Raw genomic sequence first — 21,566 nt, 5'->3', positions numbered from 1 at the left:
GCACCTCTGATGACTCTAGTGAGAAGATTGTTCTGTACTGGAAGCAATCATGGGGGAGGAATTACAGTGCAGGAATCTCATTCCTATTAAAGTAGTAGATAAAATAGGTAGAAAGGCCAAGCACATTGGGCTTTATAAATCTTGTGATCTTTGCTATATTCAGTTTTTAAAAGAGGGAAAGAAGGTCACTTTCTCCTATAAATATCCTACAATGGGAGCATTAGGATAATTCCAGTGCCCCAGTCTTGACAGTCTCTGCTGGATGTGCTGTGAGCATGTCTTTGAAATAAAAGTTAGACTTCCAGGAATTTAGGGTTTGGCGAGTGCCTGCTACTGGGCTAGCTGTCCTGGGTGTGCTCAGAAAGCAGTCTTTCTAAACCAAGCAGAGAGATAATTAAAACACAAAAGCATGTAAAAAATCAGCAGATTTTCTGGATTGCAGTTCTGGAGCTGAACACAAGTTTTTCTAAAGTGACAGTTGCTTAAGGTGTTCCTTGCATCTCGTGCCAGTATGGCACTTCAAAGCAAAAATGCCTGTTTGTTTAGGTTTTCTGTGCACACAGAGTGCTGCAGTTGTGTTTGAATAAAGACTGTTATCAAAGTATAAGTTGATGTGACTGTGCAACTTGGGGAAACAAAATGTAATAAAGATAGTGTATTCATTAAGATAAATAGGGCTTGGTCTCTAGCCTCATCTTTACTGAGATCAATCTAATTAATTTTTTTAAACAATCAGGTAATTTTACATTTTATTTATCTCTCTTCCCCTTTTAGTCAGGACCAGGGTTTTTATTAAAAATTTTGCAATTATTGTTTCCAAATATCTTGTGTATGTATGCAATTATTCTCAGCTGGAAGCAAGTCAGTTGCTAAGACTGCCTATTTTCACGAGAGCATCATCGTAACAAAGAGGAAGAGCCATGCACTGTCTTTTCTGGGCTCCCTGACCTCTATCTCACATTGCAGTATTTGAAATATGGCCCTAGGTAATGAAGATGCTCCAGTGCTCAAGGCCCATTTGCAGTTTGAATGGCAACCAGCTCGGCACACTGCTGTGTACACACCCCCATTCATGCTAATGCCTGCACAAAACAGGTGAGAACAAAGCCTGATTATGGGCACAGTCAAAGGCCATCTTCACTTCCAATTACACTTATGTGTACAAGATTTGACAATGTCTCTTGTTTCTATTGGAAGTAGCTCTTTGCAATTCCATGTCCTGTCAGGATGCTATGCAAGGTGCTAAGAGCTCCAGAAGGAAAGAGCTATTTCCAATCACTTGGGTAATTTTCTATTAGCTCTCTTATCTGTCAGACCACCTTCAAGTATTTTCCAAGGTGTGTGTAATATTGTTTTAAAATAGCTCCCAGCTACATTAAAGGTCTTTAAGAAGTAGATGTCCAATGTTGCATCAGTTTGACTACACTGGAAGTGCAGGAGACAGTTGCCCAGTTCCTTCACAGTTCTTGACAAGTAACTTTGGGCCTCATTTCTTTTTTGCTTGTGTGTTTACATATGTATGTATCTATGTTTTATATGTAATTTATAAAGATGTAGGAATGTTTATATCAGTCTTTCTGCTTTTGTTGTATATACTAGCATTCAAGTAGAGAAGTACTTTGTTGAGGGAAAAATGCAGAAAATTCGGGTGAGAGATTTTATTATAGCTTATTTTGTATATTTTCTTATATTGAAATTGTTTAAATATAAGGAAAATGGTGAAAGTGATTGATTCTACCCTTCTGCTCTTGCAACCAAGAACATTTCCTATATTTCCGCTCTCAGAATTTTACCTCTTCCCAAAGGAAAATATTTGTATCAGATTTTAGGGCTCCTTTCTCTTATCCTCTGTTAGTGATGCAGTGGCCCTTCTCCTGCTGTTCCAACAGCACCCCCATATGTGGTGAGGAGCCTCCATCTGTGCCTGTTGCAGACTGATTTCTGCCTTCTTGAGCACTGCTGCAGCTGGATCTGCCGTTCTGCCTGAGGTCTCCCTAGTGCCTTGTACAACAGCACTGCATTCTTTGATGTAGCTGGCAGAGTCCTGCCAAAATTCTTCCATTACTTTGTCTTTCTCTCTGTTGTGTTGGATTAGGTATGAATGGCTAGTTCACAGTGTCTGAGTGGTTTTAGTTGGTTACTAGTGAGTCTACAGTGTAAGCATCTGCACCTAAGGTGATTGCCCTGGATTCCTCCCTCATCTCAGGAGTCACTGGAGATCAAATGAGTGAAGTCTAAACCACAATTAATTTCATCTTCAGAGAAGGTGTTTAACTGGTCAGATGAATCACACCTTAGAATGCTTTTTCTCTTCTCTGACTCTTAAAAAAAAACCAAAAAATCCCAAACTCAAGCTAATCTGTCTCTAATTTGTCAAGGATAGATTTAGACGTTGCTGATATCCAAACCAAGAGGAAAAGAATTTGACTTCTTGTGATTCAGAATATTTTCCTTTTTTTTTTTCTTTTTTTTTACATTTATATCTGCACAATTTTATTTCTTTTCCACTGCTTAAGTATACTGTCTTAATTATTTTAAATGTCTGATCATATCTCTCAGTCATGAGCACATGGACAGGCATTGAGTTAAATGCAGGTCTAACTTGCCTTTCTTATAATATCTTACAACTTTGAAATATACATATAACAGAATCTTGTTATATTCTGGGGTAGTGTTCTGCCATTTCACCTTCTGAAGATTCAGTTACTGATATGTACAAAATAGAATCATGGCCCTTTTAGCTAAGGATTTCCAGTATTTCCTGAGTTACTGGAAAACATCTGAATTTACAAAAGGCCAGTTTTTCTTGGACAGCACATGTAATAACTTCTGCTTAGTCTGGGATGACTTTGTTTTGTCTTTACTTTTCAAATTCATCTTTGCAATTGCAGTTTACATATTTTACTACAGTCTATAGAGCATTTAAGTTGAAGGTAGAAAGTTAAGTTAGAAATTTAAGTGAAGAAAATTACATGGATGTTGTGTTTTCTCTACTTGGCAATTAGGGCATCTACTTGGAGAAAATTTTTTCATTCGACATTCATGCAATCTATGTTTCATAGCAAATGGCATAAAATCTTTAGGCAATTTATCTTATCAGCTTAATATCCTAGTTCTAAAATTGTGAGATGCAGGATTTTTTGTTTTTGCATATTCTTTGCCATGTTTTAATTAATGGAAGTGATTCTGTAAGAACTCTAGTATAGCACCTATTTCATTTTGTAGTAAAGTGCTGATCTTATCATATAAAGTTGAAAGGAACTGAAATTATGTTTGGAGATTTATACTGCCATAAAATTGTAAGATGTAAGACCCCATCCCACTTCCACAGAATAAAGTTCTAAATAGTGCTCCCATTTATTTTAATAATGAGGATCAGAATGTGGATGAATCTCCAGGAAAACAAAGTGAATGAAGGCAGGGCTAATGCATCCTTCAACTTAAAACCATTTTATTTATTATGCAGACACTCACACACCTCTGCATGAGCAGGTTATTGGTCTGTCATTTCTTGTTTATGGTAATGAGTTCACTTTGGTTTAGTTGGTCAACTTTACATCAATTTATGAAACTGTAGATAGTGTTAATGAGCCCCATGAAGGTTATTAGGAGCTGAAAGTTTATGCACAATAAAGCAGTAAGAAATGATTTGTGGCCTGCTTGCTTTCATGGTATCTCCAACAGTGCTTTTAAAATATTTTGAGATCCTTGGATTAAAGCTGTCTTAATGCAAATTATGTATGTGATGACATGTATCCACATACAGATACTGATTGATAGGCAAAGCTCTGCATAATCCTCATGTATGATTGAGCTATGAATATTCAGGTCAGTAATTAAATACTATAGAAATAATATTCTTGAGATAATACATTAAATACATCTCAATGATCCAATCAATCATAGAATAACTGAATTAGATAGCATTACTACATCTCAGTTCCAAGCTCTCATTTTCTCATTTCTGCTCCCCTATGTTTCGATGTTTGATGACAGTGCTGTATCCAAAGTTTCTCAGAACATGAGTGTGGCACAATATGTTTCTGTGCTGCAAAGAGCAATGTTTAAAGAAGTACTGCTGGGCAGGGTCCTTTCTTCTCCTCATCTCCAAATTCATGTACACCACTTAAGCACTGCTGCTCCAGTAGGAGGAAATTGTAGTGACTCCAGCCAGTCTTTCACTTTATTCTTCTGCTGTCCTGATCCCTGTAAATATTTCTGTACAAGTCACTGAGAAAACTTTATTGAGAAGATTGACACCAATCACTGAGCGTGCTGATCTTTAAAAAAGAGTTGTACTTTCCTTTTCTTCCTTTTCTAAGGTCTGGCAGTTGCATACAAAAATTAATCTCAATTCGGGAGCTTGCTTTCGTTACAATTACAAGAGACTTCTGCATGACTTGAGCTAACTAATTAAAATTCTCATTAAAGTCTGAGCCATTGAAGCAAAGAGCTAATACATCATTTCTCTCCACTTTACAATTTATATATTTTCAGCACCTAATAGCCTTCACAGGGATCATTTCATTCATTCATATGCCTCTAAGTAGTTATATTCTGGCCCATATTTCCAAAACTGGCTCTTATATTTGGCATAATTGTGGTGTTCCAGACTCAAAAAGCCCATCCAACAAAGTCCTCAGTGTATGTGCACATGTGGTTTCAGTTCAGTTAGTTAGTTGAGATGTAAAATTTTCCAGTGACTGAAGATAAATGCTTTTGACCATTTAGGCCCAGTTTCTGATGCATGTGATGACAGGATTCCTCTCTGGTGTCTCAGAAGCTGTAAAGCTCCTTATATTATGTCAGTTTAAGAACATGGGGCTCTTCCTCACCTATATTGCTCTTTGAGGAACACTACTTGTTCTAGACATCTCTGCCCCAAAACTGTTTTCTGTGGTGTTGACAAGGTATTGAATACATGAAAGTAGCTACCCCTGAGATTTTGTATTTAATGGGAAAAAGTTAAATGCATCTATACACAAATACATGATTTTTGGGTTTGTGTGTATATGTCTGGGAGGAGATGAAGTCTCAAGATCTGTGAATAAATGCTTCTCCATGAAGAGTGTAATCAGAGGAACAGCTTCTTATTTTAACAAGCAAGCTCAGGTTAAATACTGAAAATTATTTCTTTTTTTCCCTTTCACCTGCATGGACTTCCAGCCATATCTGCACACAGGCCTATTACACAGCTGTAAGTGAGAAAAAATGTAACTCACACTGAAAACCTCTGTAAATCTTTAGCTCGGGTTTATTGGCACTGCCCCTAACCGTTCTGATGAGTAGTATATGAATTTTCACAGATGCCCCTCAGAAGGTAACTAAAGAAAAACATTGATCGATTTCAAGTATATCTTACTATCCTTTCTAGTGTTTAATTGATCACCAAGTGCATTGGAAGTGAAGCTGAAGGTGTTTTTTAATTAAATGTTTTCACTTCTTTTCAGTATACCTCTGCTCTGACCTATGATGCTGTTCAAGTGATGACAGAAGCTTTCCGGAATTTACGTAAACAGAGGATTGAGATCTCCAGAAGAGGAAATGCTGGAGATTGTCTTGCAAATCCAGCTGTACCCTGGGGTCATGGTGTAGAAATAGAAAGGGCATTGAAACAGGTAGCTTCCCTGGGGTGGATGCTGGGATGAGTGCATGTGGGAAGTTCTCTATAAATGCTTGAAAATATCTTCTAGTCTCCTAACCTGTCTGGATCTTGCTGGGAGTTATGTGGAAGTGAAGTCCTCACGAACCTGGCTAAGATAATATATTGCATATGGAATGACTCTTACATTAATGTTTTTGAAATTTCAATAATCATTTGTGGAAATAAAAAACCTATTTTCTGAGAAGAAACAAACTTAATTCTTCTACCACTTGCATCTTCATCTATTATAGGTTCAGGTGGAAGGGCTAACAGGAAATATCAAGTTTGATCAGAATGGAAAGAGAATCAATTTTACAATAAACGTCATGGAGCTCAAAAGTACTGGTCCTCGGAAGGTAATTTGAATTGTCTTATAGTGTCTTTAAAGCAATGGGATCAGGTAGGTACTGAAACATTAATTAAAGCACAAGTTGTGATAATAATTATTCATAGGTGTATTCTACAGTGGTCTTGCAGAGTGAAGTAAACAAATGTAATATTCCTTTCTAACAAATATGAATTATTATTTCTGGCAAGTACTACATAAGAGTGTTTTCCTTTCAGTTTGTGGGTTAAACTTTTTTTCTTTCTGATCTGAATTGCTAAATGTGAGCGAGCATTTGGAGAAATATGCTTCTGAATGACAAAAGCTGGATACAGCTTTTAGTGATGTTTTTATAAACGTGTTTGTGTTTCTGTTCTAATTTCAAATCTCTCAAGAAAAAACAGTTTCTCATGTTTTGCTAATCTGGAGTATTTAAATTTTACAATGTGTGACGTTTCTACTAAAACCTGTTAATATGTGAATAGAATGGTATACCTGTCCTAGAAAAAGTAATGTAAACAAATGTCATTACTTCAATCTTTTTAGTGTTTGTTGTAGCCTTTCACTACATAAATAGAAATTCTTACAGTGGTAAATCCATAGCTGAAATAGTTCTCTGGGAGCACAAATCAAGGGCACAGTAATAAAATGTTTTACCTTTTCCAGATAAGTTCATATTCACTAGTCTCTGTGCATCCTATCCACTCTCTTTAGATTGGATATTGGAGTGAAGTGGACAAAATGGTTGTGAATCCTCTTGATGGCCCTCTTGGAAATGAGTCTTCAGGACTAGAGAATAAAACTATTATTGTCACCACTATTTTGGTAATTAACCTCCTATTTTGTCAGAAGACAGTCTGTCCGACAATGACTTGTTTCTCGACATTCTGTTAGTTTAAATGTACTGTCTTTTTATTATTTGGGTTGTGAGATGTTACCAATTGTGATGCATAATAAAATCTAGAAATTAGGGAAATGTATGGGATTCAGCACGCAGTTTTGATTTGTAGAGGATGAACGGTCTTTGATTGAACATCCTAGAAAGTTATGGTTTTTAAAACTGAAAATGGAAATTAAATATGTGCTTTCAAAGGAGAGGAACTTCTGAGAGGCAGAGAATTTAGAAAACAGATTTTAGAGAATAGATTTTGACAAACAGCAAAGAGACTGGTTCTTATGCTTCAGGATTGTAGCTTCTATGGATTGGTAAAATGTAAAATTAAACATTAAATATTATATTCTGGTTGTTTAGAAAATTAAATTATATATTATTATAAAAGAGCATTTTTCTGTAAATTACACAGCTTGTTTATCAGTTTGAACAACCCTTAGGTTAGCATAGGAATTTCTCTGGATGCGAGAACAGTCCTGTAGCAACTAAACAAAGAGAAAATACATTAATCCAACTTATGACTCATCACCAATTTTGCTGATGATAGAACTTTAGTACATAGTTATAGATATCTTACCTATTGTTTGTATCACAATTTAATAAAATATAACCTTGAGAGCCTCAAGTGTTTTCTCAGAGAGAGATGTGGTTGTGAAATAGAAAATAATTTTCTTGTATAAGACAGCAACAAAAACAACTAAATAATTTGCCTTCTTCCATCCAAACTGTATGAGAGAAAGAAACTGATTTTGGAATTTACTCTTTCTTCTCTGAATGCGTAACTCCTGTTAACATTCATGGTCATTATTAACATACTTCTGGGAATCACTGTGCCTGTAAGTACTGCCATTTGTATATGACTCTGGAGAATGCAGCTTTTAAATGTGTTAAAGACATGTGCCATTCATAATTAACAACTAATGTATACATGGCATGTATGATTCAGATGGTATTGGCTCTCTTTTTTCATGTGTAAAAGGGCACATACCAATCTGTGAAGTGTACAACAGATGCACCTGTCTCTGTCAAGTAGCTAAGGCAAGTTCTTTCTGTGCAGGAGTCCCCATATGTCATGATGAAGAAAAATCACGAAATGCTTGAAGGAAATGATCGATATGAGGGCTATTGTGTGGACTTAGCTACAGAAATTGCTAAACACTGTGGATTCAAATATAAGCTCACAATTGTTGGGGATGGCAAGTATGGGGCAAGGGATGCAGACACGAAAATCTGGAATGGGATGGTTGGAGAACTTGTTTATGGGGTAAGAAAATCTTCTATAATAAAGCTGTTAAAGATAACTAATGGAAGGAGTGGGATTTGGTTTCATTTTCTCTGTAGAGTGTAGGAAAGTTACTTAATTTTATAGGAATTAATAACTTAATGGCATGAAAAATTTTGGAAATAAAAAATGAAATTACATTTCAAATGCAAATAAAGTTGGGGGAATGTGAATGCATATTTCATCCTTCTCACCAGGTGAAAAGCAAAGTACTTTGCTGAACTTTTAAATGGCATATCCTGTTAAAAGGGCATATGTAAAAACAAAAGCTTGGAATGCACCAACCATATGGCTCTATGTATTTCAGTATGAGTTCAACTGAAAATTTCTGAAATTCTCCACAGGATGTTCTCGGTGAAACAAATGTCTCTGCTGTCCTATTTTCTATTTGTGAAATGCCATAGAAACTAAACCATTTTTCGCTCTGTTCATTGCATTAGCTATTATTTGCTTTCTTTCTTCCTTTACAGAAAGCCGATATTGCAATCGCTCCATTAACTATAACATTGGTGAGAGAAGAGGTGATTGACTTCTCAAAGCCTTTTATGAGCCTGGGGATATCAATAATGATCAAGAAGCCTCAGAAGTCCAAGCCAGGAGTGTTTTCATTTCTTGATCCGTTAGCATATGAAATCTGGATGTGCATTGTTTTTGCCTACATTGGGGTCAGTGTAGTTTTATTCCTGGTCAGCAGATTTAGCCCATACGAGTGGCACACTGAGGAATTTGAAGATGGAAGAGAAACGCAAACTAATGAATCAACTAATGAATTTGGGATATTTAATAGTCTCTGGTTTTCCCTGGGTGCCTTTATGCAGCAAGGATGCGATATTTCGCCAAGGTTGGTTACTCACTCATTTCAACTTTGTGCATTTTTGGTCTCAGCCATCTCAGCCAGAAGAGGTTCATGGTGCATATATTTTCATTCTTGGAGATAAATTAATTAAAATGATTTTTCCCTCCCTAAAGTCACAGAAGTCCTTGAAGTGAAAGCACTTGTCTGTGGCATAGGGTCAGGATGTAGTTGATCGACTTTGCCTTAATGTCGATCATAAATCTGCCAAGTGAAGTTATATACACCATGCAGAGACTGTAAAATGCATAAGGTTCACATCATTCCATGCCTTCTTGGAGGGGTACCGTGTTTTTGCTGCATATTCCCATTTTACAGTTGACAGTGCATGTGGTTCGCCACAACTGTAATGGGAAAAAGGGGTAACATACTAGTCACGAACTACAGAGGCAGCACTTTCCCTCTAAAACTCACTGCATATCATAACATGGTTATTAACACACTCTTATTCCCCAAGAGAGCCTTGAACTGAAGTAAAAGTCCTGTGATGGCTCTAATTTCATGTGGATATTTGCAAAACACTATTTTTTTCCGTGGCCTAGTTTTAGAAAAGTCACAAAGGAAATGATGAAAATGAATCTGAAGGTCCAGTTTATAAGTGCTTTATTCCTCATGGATTTTCTTCTACTTTATTAGGGACAACTGTAAAGCACTTAAGTTAATTCCTTTGCAGTTCATTAAATATTCTATTTTGCTTGTGCACAAGTCACAAGTGGTTCTAGCCTTGATTCAGCGAAGTGGTGAGTAGGTAAGTAAATAGCTGCTTGCTGCTTGAAGGAAATACAGTAACAATTTAAATAGGGCAGCCAGGTTTAAGGAAATCAAACCAGAGGACTTAGTTAAAACTACTTGTTATAATTACATTTCTTATAAACATCCTGAAGTAAGACAGGGAACAGGTCAATTACTAGTGAGTCTAGTGGTTGGTGGTCAAAATAAATCAAACCAAGGCAGCATTTCTTAGATATGAGGTCATGCATCCCAAAAGGCAACAGTAGGTTTTCAAGTTGTTCTACCACAGCAATAATAGCATTTATTGTGTGAGAACTGAAGCAATTCTCTGTAAAGGCTACTGTATCACAGTGGGAGATGCCAGCCTTTATGGTGAAAGATGCAACGCATTTGGCATGTAACCCAGTAAAAATTGTGTACAAGAGACAAATCAGTGAAGAGGGCAAATCGCTGCAGATCATGAGAAGTTGTGTAAATTTCACTCCTGTGGGGTTTTTGTATTAATTACACACTTCACAGTTGGAATTGCCTGCTAAGTCACATATTAGTACAAAATTATTTTTATTGAATCAAGGCTGTCATAAAATTATGATCTTTTGATCATAAGATTATGATTCTATGATCTTTTGATCATAAGATTATGATTCTATGATCTTCATAGAATTATGATCTGTTATCATTATTATTTTACTATCTATGAAAGCACAATGGTTGTTTTATATGGTTTGATAGGTTTTGAAAGGTAGTGCAAGAATACTGATAGAAAATGCTCATCATAAAAGGTGCATGAAGCTCAATTTAGGATATTCAATGTTTAGTTTCAATGAAGCATTTCACTTTTATTTCATTGAAACCATGATTTTGAGGGAGGTGGTTAGTTTGTATATCATACTTTTATTATAAAAATAGAAAAGGGCTGAAATACACTTCTTGTTTCTGGTTTTGCACCAAAACATTTCGCTATGGAATTTGGACTGCCTGCAGATGAATCATATTAAATATAAAAAGAACAATCTTCATGCATGAACAAAATACCTTTCTGAAGTTAATTTTGTATTACTGCAATAATTTCTCTAATAAAAATGACAACTGCTCTAAGACTTTTAGAGGAGACAGGTTACTAGGGTTCCCTGGCTCTGGAATAGAAGGTGGTGCTGAGTAAGACTGGACCACCTGGAAATGGTCTATAGGAGCAGTTCCAATGTTGCTTCATGGGAAGTAGAGGAACAAAAGAGTAGAATAATATATTATGTGATAATTATAACTTAGAGCAAAGTTTTCCTCATCTTTTCTGAGATGTGAGTGTGCTCTCTATTCTGCCAGATAATGCCTTTCTAAGTACAAAATATAGTGCACAAATTTATGTAATTTTTCCACTGAAATTTTTATTTTAGTACTTAAAGGTCTAGTAAATTAGGGGTTTCTAAAGTATGGGTTCATGCTAGCACATTTTAGAAACTTTTCAAAATGTACATAAAAAAGAAACTACTCATTTAACTGTGACAGACTGCCTGGAAAAATTTTGAAAAAAAATGACACCCCAAATAATTTTACTTGTAAAATGCCATGTGGGAGCATAATTTCTGTATTGGTATTGACCTTATTCTTTTTTCACAAAGTCAGTGGCAACTTTGCTCACAGATCATGGACATCTGTAAATTATTGTCAGTTATAGAGGGTGTCATCAATACAATACAAAGTGTCATAAAATTGGCAGTTATTGAATACACACACTGACAGATTTTACCTTGCAAATACCCAATATAATATATTCAGTATATCTTATATCTCAATATTTTACTTGTAGAATTGCTTTATATTCCAATTACCTTCATTTAAAGTATGTGGTGTTTTTTCAAAGGTGACAGAAAGCATTTTTGCAGAATATAGCTCACTTTAGAATGAGCTTGAAATATTTTTTTTTCCTGTGGTCCTTTGAATAACATATTCTGGGCCTTATCTGACTTGATTTTAGTATAGTAGAGTGAATTAGTGAGTCTGTTGGGACATGGAATAAATCTTTTAATGTCAGAATTGTGACAGAGTTTTTGTGTAATAGCAATTAGAAAAAAATTATTTGTCCAGAATTGGTTCTATTTATTTTTTTTCCTAGTTTGGTCAATCCACTTTGCATAGCTATGATTTTTAAATGTCCATATATCTATCTATATATATTCTATGTCAGAATTAGTTTGTTCTCATTCACAGTACAGTAGACTGGGTGATTCCTAATTTGTTTACTTAACAAATGGAGGAGGGACATACCAAGACAAATCTAGGCTACTGCAGTGCCCCAGTACTAGAATTTTAGCTACATGCACATTTCTGCCAAATAATTAAACATATCTCCAAAGATTGTGTACTTCTTCCTGTAATGTCTTGTTTGGAAACAAAGGGGTAACTTATTTCAAATTTTAAAGGATCGTGAAAAAAAAAACCCAAGTTTGACAATACTGTAATATCAATATTTCTCTTATATTAGTTTTCTATTCTTGAAAATTACTGAGTTGACTTGTGTGCTTTACACTGTTTTGTATATTTTCTTGAGTTCTCTTTTCTTCTTTCTTCTTGAGCAGGAGAAGCAAAGCACAGATCCATAAGAGCCCACCTGCTGCTGTTATAAACATCAGATTATTATTATTACTATTTTTAAAAATATACTTTCTTCACCATTTTTCTGTATTATCATTGATTGTTTCATGTCCAGTCCTCAGTTTGTTAAATGCTTGTATCTTCCAAAAGTCATACACACTTTCTAGCCTATAGATAATCCCTGGGCAAGCTTTTCTTACAAATGATGCTATTTGTTTCTCAGTACAGAGTGTGCACAGCAGCATAAGCCATTGTTTTGTGGAAACCGGTCTTTGTCTGAATGTCTTAGGAAAACAATCAAGGCCCTTGATTTTAAAGTGCATATTGGTTTATCTGCTGATTTTGTTTGGTCTTCATCATAATGTCACACAAAATCACTTCAGAGGGAACAAATAGTTTGTGTTAAATATAGCACATTATGATGGAAGCAGTTTCCTTCAAGGGTTGTCAAAACTTTGAAGAACTGGATCACTAAGTTCTTCCAGAAGTAAACTCTGGAGTCCTGATTTCAGCAGAGTCCCAGGAGATCCAGTGGAGAGTGCCTTGATTTCCCATCTGGTGTGCAGAGCTGGACTCTGAGATAGCCTGAAATGCTTCCCTTTATTATACTGCACCATTTGCATAAAACTGATAACGTGTTCCTTTTTTGGGATTTCCATTTCACTTTACAAATCCATTTCATACTTGTTACTAGGTCCCTGTCGGGGCGCATTGTTGGAGGTGTGTGGTGGTTCTTTACCCTCATCATCATCTCCTCCTACACGGCTAACTTAGCTGCCTTCCTGACGGTGGAGAGGATGGTGTCTCCCATTGAAAGTGCTGAGGATCTTTCCAAGCAAACAGAAATTGCTTATGGGACATTAGATTCTGGCTCCACTAAAGAGTTTTTTAGGGTAAGAATCTCTACTTTTTAGATTTTTTTTGATTGTTTTAAGTAGAAGTAGGTCTTCACTCATGTAAATGTGTTTTCCCTTGGCTTTATTAAAAGATCGCTATGAAAGTGGGATTTACACAGCTCAACTCACAAATATAAGTGTTCCTGTCTATTTTTAATTGCCACGTTTTATATTTTATATACAAATATAAGGGTCTTGATATAAATGTGCAAAGGAAAATTACCTAAAAAAATACTCCACTATACAGTGAAAAACAAGGTATGTTTGAAGAAGGAACTTGTTGTCATTTATCTGTTTAATAGCTCTGCTATATTTTAGGTACCCATACAGTGAATAAGAGCATGGGAAAGGTGTATATTCATGTCTTAATAAGTATTCTACATGATTTTTCAAGCTTACCAAGGGGGAATGGGATATAATCCTTCTGGCTACTGTAGAATATACATGCCTGCTTTTATATATAGAAAACAGGTCTTTGCATTACATTAATGCCTTGGAAACCTGTCGGTTCTTACCCTCTGCCTCTGGGTATTGCAGTTTTAAAAATTCATGAAACTTTCAGTGTGTGAGTCTTAGGCTGCCCTTGAGACATCAGCTAGCCTGGTGAAATCCATCCAGCAAATGAGTGAGAGACTAAGGCTGCTGACAAAAAAACCCAGAACAGCCTTGCCTTGTCTGTGTGCTCCGTGTGTCTCTCACTCTACGTAGAAAGTGCATCTGAAGTACTAAAATAGAAAGAAACTTCTGTTTTCATGGTTTTTATTGCATGATGTTACATTTAACAAAATATATTTTAAAATAGTTATAAATAATTCATTTACATTTCAAGCATACACTGACCTGAAAATGAAATTAAACAGGTTCTCACAGATATTTTTTATATACTGTATAATTAGAGCAGTAACTGCTAGATTATGGTTTTCACTGGGTCCTGTAATGCATACTTAACTGGTAATGGACACTAATTAGGAATAATACTTGTCTCAACTGTAAAAAGTTTCTGATTCTGAAGTTAGATTCAGTAATAATACCTGCTGCTGACTGCTTTCCTGTTGGCTAAACCAAAACTAAAATCAGGTGTACAAACTGGTAAAAAGGAGATTGTGTTTGTGCTAAGAGTATTTAGAAGCATTTAGAAGTATACAGATACGTTTCTGGTTTTGTGAACCTAAACTTTTTAGAACATGGCTTTACTTGGGATTGAATGTGAATTAACAGTAGGTCACTTCTGAATAGTTTGTCTTAAGAGATTTTCAGTGTTTCTTTTTTAAACAAAAAATAGTTGTATGTGCATACATTTGTATCATACAGTTGTACTCTTAGCACATGTGTATGTATTTCCACTTTTATACAGCTAGTGTTCCTGGTGATTGCTTGAGCATTAAAAGCTTACTTTTGTAAAAATTAGGTAGAGGCTTTGTGAGGGCACATTCTTCATCTTTGGTTAAGTTACCTTTGGCTCTGCACAAACAAAACTCTAATGATCTCTGGAAATTTCTACTCAGCAATTTCTATCACAATTTGGTACATTATGTGCAAAACAACTTCTTAGCCTGCTGCATCTATCTACTATTTTCTAAAAACCCCTTAAAACTTGTCCAGTTACTTTTCATGAAATAACAACTGTCAGAATTACTTTTTAAGAGGCCTGAGACTCAAGTTCTGAGAATGATATGCTCTGCTGAAGACAATGTGAAGGGAATCTCTAGCACTAAGGAGACTAAAATTTCACCCAGAGTATATCTGTATTCTGACTGGATTGGACTGGATGTGTGATTTTTATATGACCTGAAATTAGCACTCAAATTCTTTGAATAGCTGAAAACAACTTGTGTATATTTTTAGCAGCAGGCTAAAATGGTCTGGCTTCTTCTCTGTCACTCAGAAATTAAAAAAACATATGGGGTTTTTCAGTCAGTCTGTTTTCAGGAAGTGGTGTTATTTACAAGTTTGTTTTCTGTCGATGGAATGTGTACTGAATCTTTCCTAGTAGAGCCCTAATTCCTGGGGCAGCACAAAATAAAAGGCAGTTGGGTACTGGGGGTGAGAACGGTACACTGAATTATCTTTGCTACTAAAACATGGTTTGTGATGATACATTAAACAATTGAAGAAGAGATGTTTCACAGTATTTTTCAAAAAGAAACTCTCAGCAATTGCCTAGATGGTAAAAGTTAGCTGAAAAATCCTCTTCTGAAGAGCTGAATATAAATGTGTGCAATGTTAATGGAAAGAAGTGAGATCAAGCCTTTTTCTAGCTCCTGTGACTGCTCATCACATATCCAGCAAACAGCATACAAGCTAGTCCATGTCACTTGGGGATAACATGCTTGGCATTCAAGAGAAAAAGATGTGTTGCCTTTGCACTTTACTCCAATTTAGGTAGGCTCCCTAGCTTTAAAGGTTGCATGGAGCAGTAGGAGATATTCTTGCCAGCAGTGCATGGAGCATCCGTTGGCACTGCTTCAAGAAACATAACTGATAAAAAGGAATGAAAAAGCATTGTGCTCTGGTGTTTCTAGTGCTGCTTTAAGATGAGAAGCAGAAGCTTGGTACATCCTATATAGGAAATGCCAGTACCAAAGTAATGGATTTTTAAATATTTTTAAAAGAAAAAAAGTGACAAATAAAAACTATTGATCCAAACATCAGCAAGATACTATTACTTGTTAGTAATAATCTTATAGATAATTTTATAGCTATAAGAGAGAATTTCTTCTTTAATGGCGCATCTGTCAGGTCTCTGTAAATAGCAGAATGTGTAGTAGTTTTCCTCAGGAGACCTCAGAGTTGGCACTAGCAGTGTCTCAAGTACGATCCGGGTCTAAAGAGCTGTGTTCCACTGAGTTGGGATATTTACCACTTCTGATATTTGCTAATGCTTCCACTTTATAGATAGCCCTTGTAGAGTTTTTAGTGCAATTGAAAGCCTAAACAAAGGTGTATATTGCATTGCTTTTGCATTTTCTTTTGGGTTATGGGCAAAACAACGAAGTATATGTGGCCATGGTTTCCCCAAATGCATAATTTTTCCTCAAATCAGTAGTGAATTGTAGTGGTGAGAATGCAAGTAAATCTGCAAGCACCACTGGGAAGACTCAGGAGTCTTTTCAGTTGTTCTTGTGCAGGTGTATCATCACCTCTCTAATTGCTGGGACACGGGTACTACGTGATGGAGAGGTAAATGGTGGGCAGTGGAACATCGTCTCTCTGGTACGTCCTGGTGGCACTGTCCACAGTCACAAACTGTCCTTGTCTTCGGCGATTTCCCAGTTTGTACATGCATTAGCCAGGGCACAAAGCTGAACTTGGAAGGGAAGTCACTAACCCAACAAGACAGTCTGCTGCTCACCTGCCACTGCAGAAGCAAATTTTAAAGCATTGTCTGTATGTTATAACTCCTGAAGTTGCCTCGCTTGCTTTCATGGGCTACAGCACTGGAAGAAAGAATCCAAGTAAGTATGAAGGCATTCACTGGAACATTTCTGTGCTTCTCACCTGCTTGAAGGCATAATGAAAATTAATGCCAGAATGACACAACGAGAACAAAAGTTAATTATTTTTACGGTTCAGTCATATTTTTGCTATATGCCTAGCTCTGTTCATTAAAGATATGTACAAATTGGGTAGACAAATTAAATCAATCATCCTACCTCTTTTTCCGTTCCAGAAGATGGATTGTAGCTGGTCCTATAAGTAAGGTAATAAAGCATCTCAAAAAAAAGAAAGAAAAAAAAAAAGATGTGCAGAGCAATAACTAGATTAATTTACTGTCTCTCTGCATTAGTTTTTGTTTAAAGTATCTTCATATGTACCTATTTTTCAACCGGCAGTGTGACATGGACAGACCAATCTGTTTCATTGTAACTATTTTGGTGGCCTTTAAGAATAGATCCTCTGCCAAAAATCAAAGCAGCAGAACTGCTCCATAACAAATAAGTATACTTTACCTTTCACTGAGAAGACTGTTCAAGAGTTGCTTATTCTTGCTGAAGAGGCAAGAGTTACAGAATGAAAAGATGGGCATTGGAAACATGCTGGAAGGATGACAATCCTTATAATCTTGTAGAGAAATCCTCTCACACAGTGGAAGGCCAGAAACAAAAGTAAGAGCTGACAGGACCTCTTGAGTCATTTCTCCTGCAAAAGTGTTGTCTGTTGGGAGGCAAAGAAAATTTTTCCTGAAGGAAAATAGCAATGTCTTTTCTGAGTATCTTCAACAAAGTCCAGTGCCTCTACTTTTGTAAGTATTTTTAAATATTTTTTAATTTGTAAAAATATTTATGTTAACAATTTCTTTACAAGAGGGGATGCAAAAAAAAGGCATACTGAAATTTCTAAAAGAATAAAAAACCAAAACCACTGGAAATCTTTAGTGAGAAGAGAAGAAACATGATTTTGTTTCTTATTAAATTGAAGTAAAAAACTGTGAATCATACCTCAGCCTCAATTTTTGAAGTGTGAGATGTAGAAGAACTATAGAACATATATTTCTAGAGTTTCATTTTGACTAGCTCCATGGAAGCCTCTGAGAGGTGAAGGAGTTGAAAGACTCAACCATGAAATATCCTGTAACATTTACCATAGATTCTGGTTGACACCTGAAAAGGCAGAAAGGGTGTAGAACTGGGACTTCGTGGATCTGCAAAGCAGATGTGGCTGGAGGTTGTGTGTTTGGCTCTTTAGTTTGGCAGGAGGAAAAAGTCCATAGCTAAAATAGTGAGGAGAGTCAGATCTGAGCACTGAGTTAGTGCAAGGACTGCCTTTGCACCCAATAGCATATTACTGAAGATATGCATGTACTTTTCTCTGATAGACAGAGTTCAAGTGATTAATTTTCACTTGTCTCTGGGTTTTTGAGGCCGTTGCATCTGCAGAACACAGAAGAATTGATTTAGGCCATTTTGAAAGTTATTTTAAGAGAAAGAATGCAGTAATCAGTACTTTCTTTTTCCCTCAAAGCAACACTTTTTGTTATTTTTCGTGTTGTTTTTTTTTCCTCTTTCCACATTACCCTTGCTATGGTTAGTAACATCTTTTATTTTCCAGACTATATGTATTTATTACTAGTTTATTCTCAATTTTTACAGTATTTTATAATTATTATGTAGATTTTTTTCTTCTCAGTGTTTATTTTCCTCATGTATTAATCCTGAAGGAACAGAAGTGTACTTTGTTTGCCATCCAAGATCTTAGTTTACTTTGTACAAAGGCATTAATATTTCTTTATCTTTTCTGAAGATAATTTTCTCCCAATTCTATCACACTGTTTTCTGGTAAGCATTTTGATCATAGTGACAGATCTGTGTTTCTTTTGTTTTTTTGCTGACTGATGGTTTCCAATTTTATGCAGATTTTGTTATTGCTCCCAAATTGTTGGATAATGCTTTTGAACTAGTAACTTTCATTTCTATCATTCTAGAGATCAGAATTTTCCACTTCTCGTATATAATAAATAAATAAATATTTTTTCCATAGTCTATGTTTTGACATCTCAATTTCCTTTCCTGCTAATCCTAGTCATTTCTGTCTTATAATGTTGTCAGTTTAAAATGTCATCTGAAGCTGTGCATGCTGTGCAGTATTTACACCAGAAGGGCAGTAGTTTGAGTGCTTCCATTCCTCAGTCCAGGCAGTGTGTTTATGGTTCTAGACTCCAAGAACAGCATTTGCAGTTCTCCATAGATTTGTGACAGCATTTTGTGTTTTGGGATTTAGTTTATTCCCCCTCCCCCAGTATGGGTGCAATGAACTCTTTTTCAGAATTGTAGAAATTAGGTTTTTGTGACATTTATCTGAATTTTTAAAGAAATTACATTGAAGTGATCTGCTTTGATTTTATCCTGAATGGTGGGGAGGAATTTCAGTTCTGAGGAAACTGAAATTAGTAAGTCTCAGAGGAGGAGTCATTTCAGCAGTTATTTTAATGGAAGTTAAATTATTTGGGAACATACCTTTGTAAGAACAGCCTTGGTCACTTAACTCCTTAAACCACATGGAGAATATGATGAATATATAAGGTCATTGTCCTGCACATTTCTGAAGAAAATTATTTTAAGTGAACTTTTGAGGAATAAATTCATGAAGTAGAATGTTTTTGATTTTTTATTAGTAAGACCTAATATGTTACAGATATTTTGGTAGCTCAATTAAGTAATGGAAACTGAATTGCCATAAAACTTCTTCTTAAGAAGATGAAAGTAATTTTTACCATTACTGAATAAATATATCCATATCTTATAAAATTTAGAACTTATATTTATTTGAATTTACCTTAAGTATTCACTCAGTATAAACATAGTGTTTTAAAGTACTTAAATCTTCAGCTAATTAAATTAAAAAATAGTTCCTTTCTGTGGTGTTTTTTTTTTTACCTATTAATATTTGATTTACTGACTAAATTAACAAGTTTTGGTTTTCATTACACTTTCTGGCTACTGGTGACATTACAACTTCTTGTCCTTTTGTTCATTATGGAAAGTCACCAAGATGATTTCATAAATCATGTTTGAGAATTGGAGATCTGCTCCCTCAGTATAAGATCATCATCTAGTAGAATGTTAGTAGTTTGAGGAGCTATTTCAGTCAAAGGCATACTAATTAAAGCACCCCAGTTTTAAGAATAATAGGTCTTTGAATGTCAAAATAGAAAAGTTATCTGATGACCCACAAAATAAAGTTGATAAAGTTTTGCATAAATTAATTTCCTAATTAGTTTCTTAATGAACATAGTATTCTACATTGGAATTGGATGTACTCTGTAATAACAATCATAAAATAAATTTTAGATATAATAATAAAGTTATCCCAATATATTGTAATTATGTGTGGAATAATTTATATTTATTAATCTGTATTAATGATATACTTATGATTTTTAAAGTTTATTTAACAAATTTTTTATTGTTGTTGTTGTTTTCATAGTAAAAATGCTCAGTAGTAACATGATACTTTTAAAAAAGAGTTCCTGGGACATTTTTGTATCAGTGTATTGCTGTAGAAGTCATTAGTAACAGGATAAAAAATGTTCATTGTGAGTGTTAGGGTCTTGTACTGCCGTGTTGGTGTTGATTGCAATACCAAAATTATAATTAGCTTCTAACATTTCATGCATAGACTGAGTGTCACCTTGCAATAGCAATCAGCCGCAGTAATTAAGAGCAATGCAGGTCATTTCCATCCTCTTGCATTCTTGTAGTCACTATGGCAGTCTAGAATGGTCTGTAATCAGTAGTGCATTTGTAGGGTGGAAGCCCAAGTTGCACACAGGGCGTCCTGCGTGTACACAGAATGCTAGATGGCCTCTTAACAGTGGCATATTCTACATCTACAGCTCTGCCTTTCAAATAAATACAAATTCTGAAAATAATTAAGGAAGTAAAGTGGCACAGTTCTGAAAACACATTGTATGACTAAATATATTGTGTAGCAATATAAAAAGAAATCTAGAAGTCAGCCATATTCCCTATAGAGTGGCTCACTGCTCTTATTTTTTAGGAATCTAGACAAAGCCAAGGACTAGGTAGGGATCCAGACTGGGAACTGTATGAATTCCAGCGTGAAGCTTTTCAGTGTTCCTGGCTGCAGAGGACTGCATGGTCATGGCCAGTACTGAGTGTCGTTATCTGGTGATGTTCTTATGGAATGTCTTACAGATTTTCATGATTGCTGGGTCAGATATTGCTGCCTTCATCCCTACAGCAAGGGCCCTGTGAGCCATCTAGTGGGAGGTTTCTTCTTAACACTTGACACTTTGGGAAACCTGTTCCTTTTCCTGCTCAGCTGCCCAGGCGATAGTGCACAGCAATGGTTTACTTTGTGAACTGCCTCTTCAAAAATGGTGCAATAGATTTTTTAGGATTCTTCTGGTTTTTAGGGTCATATGTCTGGGGATCTTTTGGGTGGGAAAAAAAGCAATATGTATGCAGTATGGTAAATGTTCCAGGAATCTGGGAAACTCACTGTGCCTTCAGCACACAGTTATTTTTCTGTCATTCTGTTAGGCTGAGTATATCCAAGTCTTTTGGTATATATGGTTAGGCTGAGTATATTTAGATCAACAGATTAAAACATGCAACAACTGGTCTGCAAGAGGACTGGCAAAAAGCCAACTGTGCCAATGTGTATGTAGATTCTGGTAATATTTAGATGTTAGAGAACTTTTAGTGGTTCTTGGTACTGCCAGAGCCCTTTATACTAATAGACATAACCAATAGAGACCATGGAGAAATCTGAGCGTCAGAGTCTTCCTAGACTACATTTCTGGACCTGAAGATCATGGTAAGTCTGGGAAAATGGTAATGCTGTATCACAAGAACAGTGAAGCCGTGGGAAAATACTGATGGTGTTA

At 35.7% G+C, this 21,566-nt stretch overlaps 1 protein-coding gene across 1 annotated transcript in view; it reads left to right on the top strand.

The window, feature by feature from the left end:
• GRIA2 (glutamate ionotropic receptor AMPA type subunit 2) overlaps window positions 1-21,566 on the top strand; it is a 64,190-nt gene that overhangs the window by 35,397 nt on the left and 7,227 nt on the right. The window contains exons 6-11 of the mRNA XM_031055570.1: window positions 5,451-5,618; window positions 5,896-6,000; window positions 6,684-6,794; window positions 7,919-8,125; window positions 8,614-8,984; window positions 13,015-13,213. Coding sequence (XP_030911430.1) covers window positions 5,451-5,618; window positions 5,896-6,000; window positions 6,684-6,794; window positions 7,919-8,125; window positions 8,614-8,984; window positions 13,015-13,213 — 1,161 coding nt within the window. The remainder of the gene's footprint in view (window positions 1-5,450; window positions 5,619-5,895; window positions 6,001-6,683; window positions 6,795-7,918; window positions 8,126-8,613; window positions 8,985-13,014; window positions 13,214-21,566) is intronic.

The sequence above is a fragment of the Geospiza fortis genome, unplaced genomic scaffold (genome assembly GCF_000277835.1).
Source record: "Geospiza fortis unplaced genomic scaffold, GeoFor_1.0 scaffold40, whole genome shotgun sequence".
In the NCBI taxonomy this organism is placed as follows: domain Eukaryota; kingdom Metazoa; phylum Chordata; class Aves; order Passeriformes; family Thraupidae; genus Geospiza; species Geospiza fortis.
The sequence above is the reverse complement of the archived record's forward strand: the minus strand, read 5'-3'. Positions and strand labels throughout refer to the sequence as shown.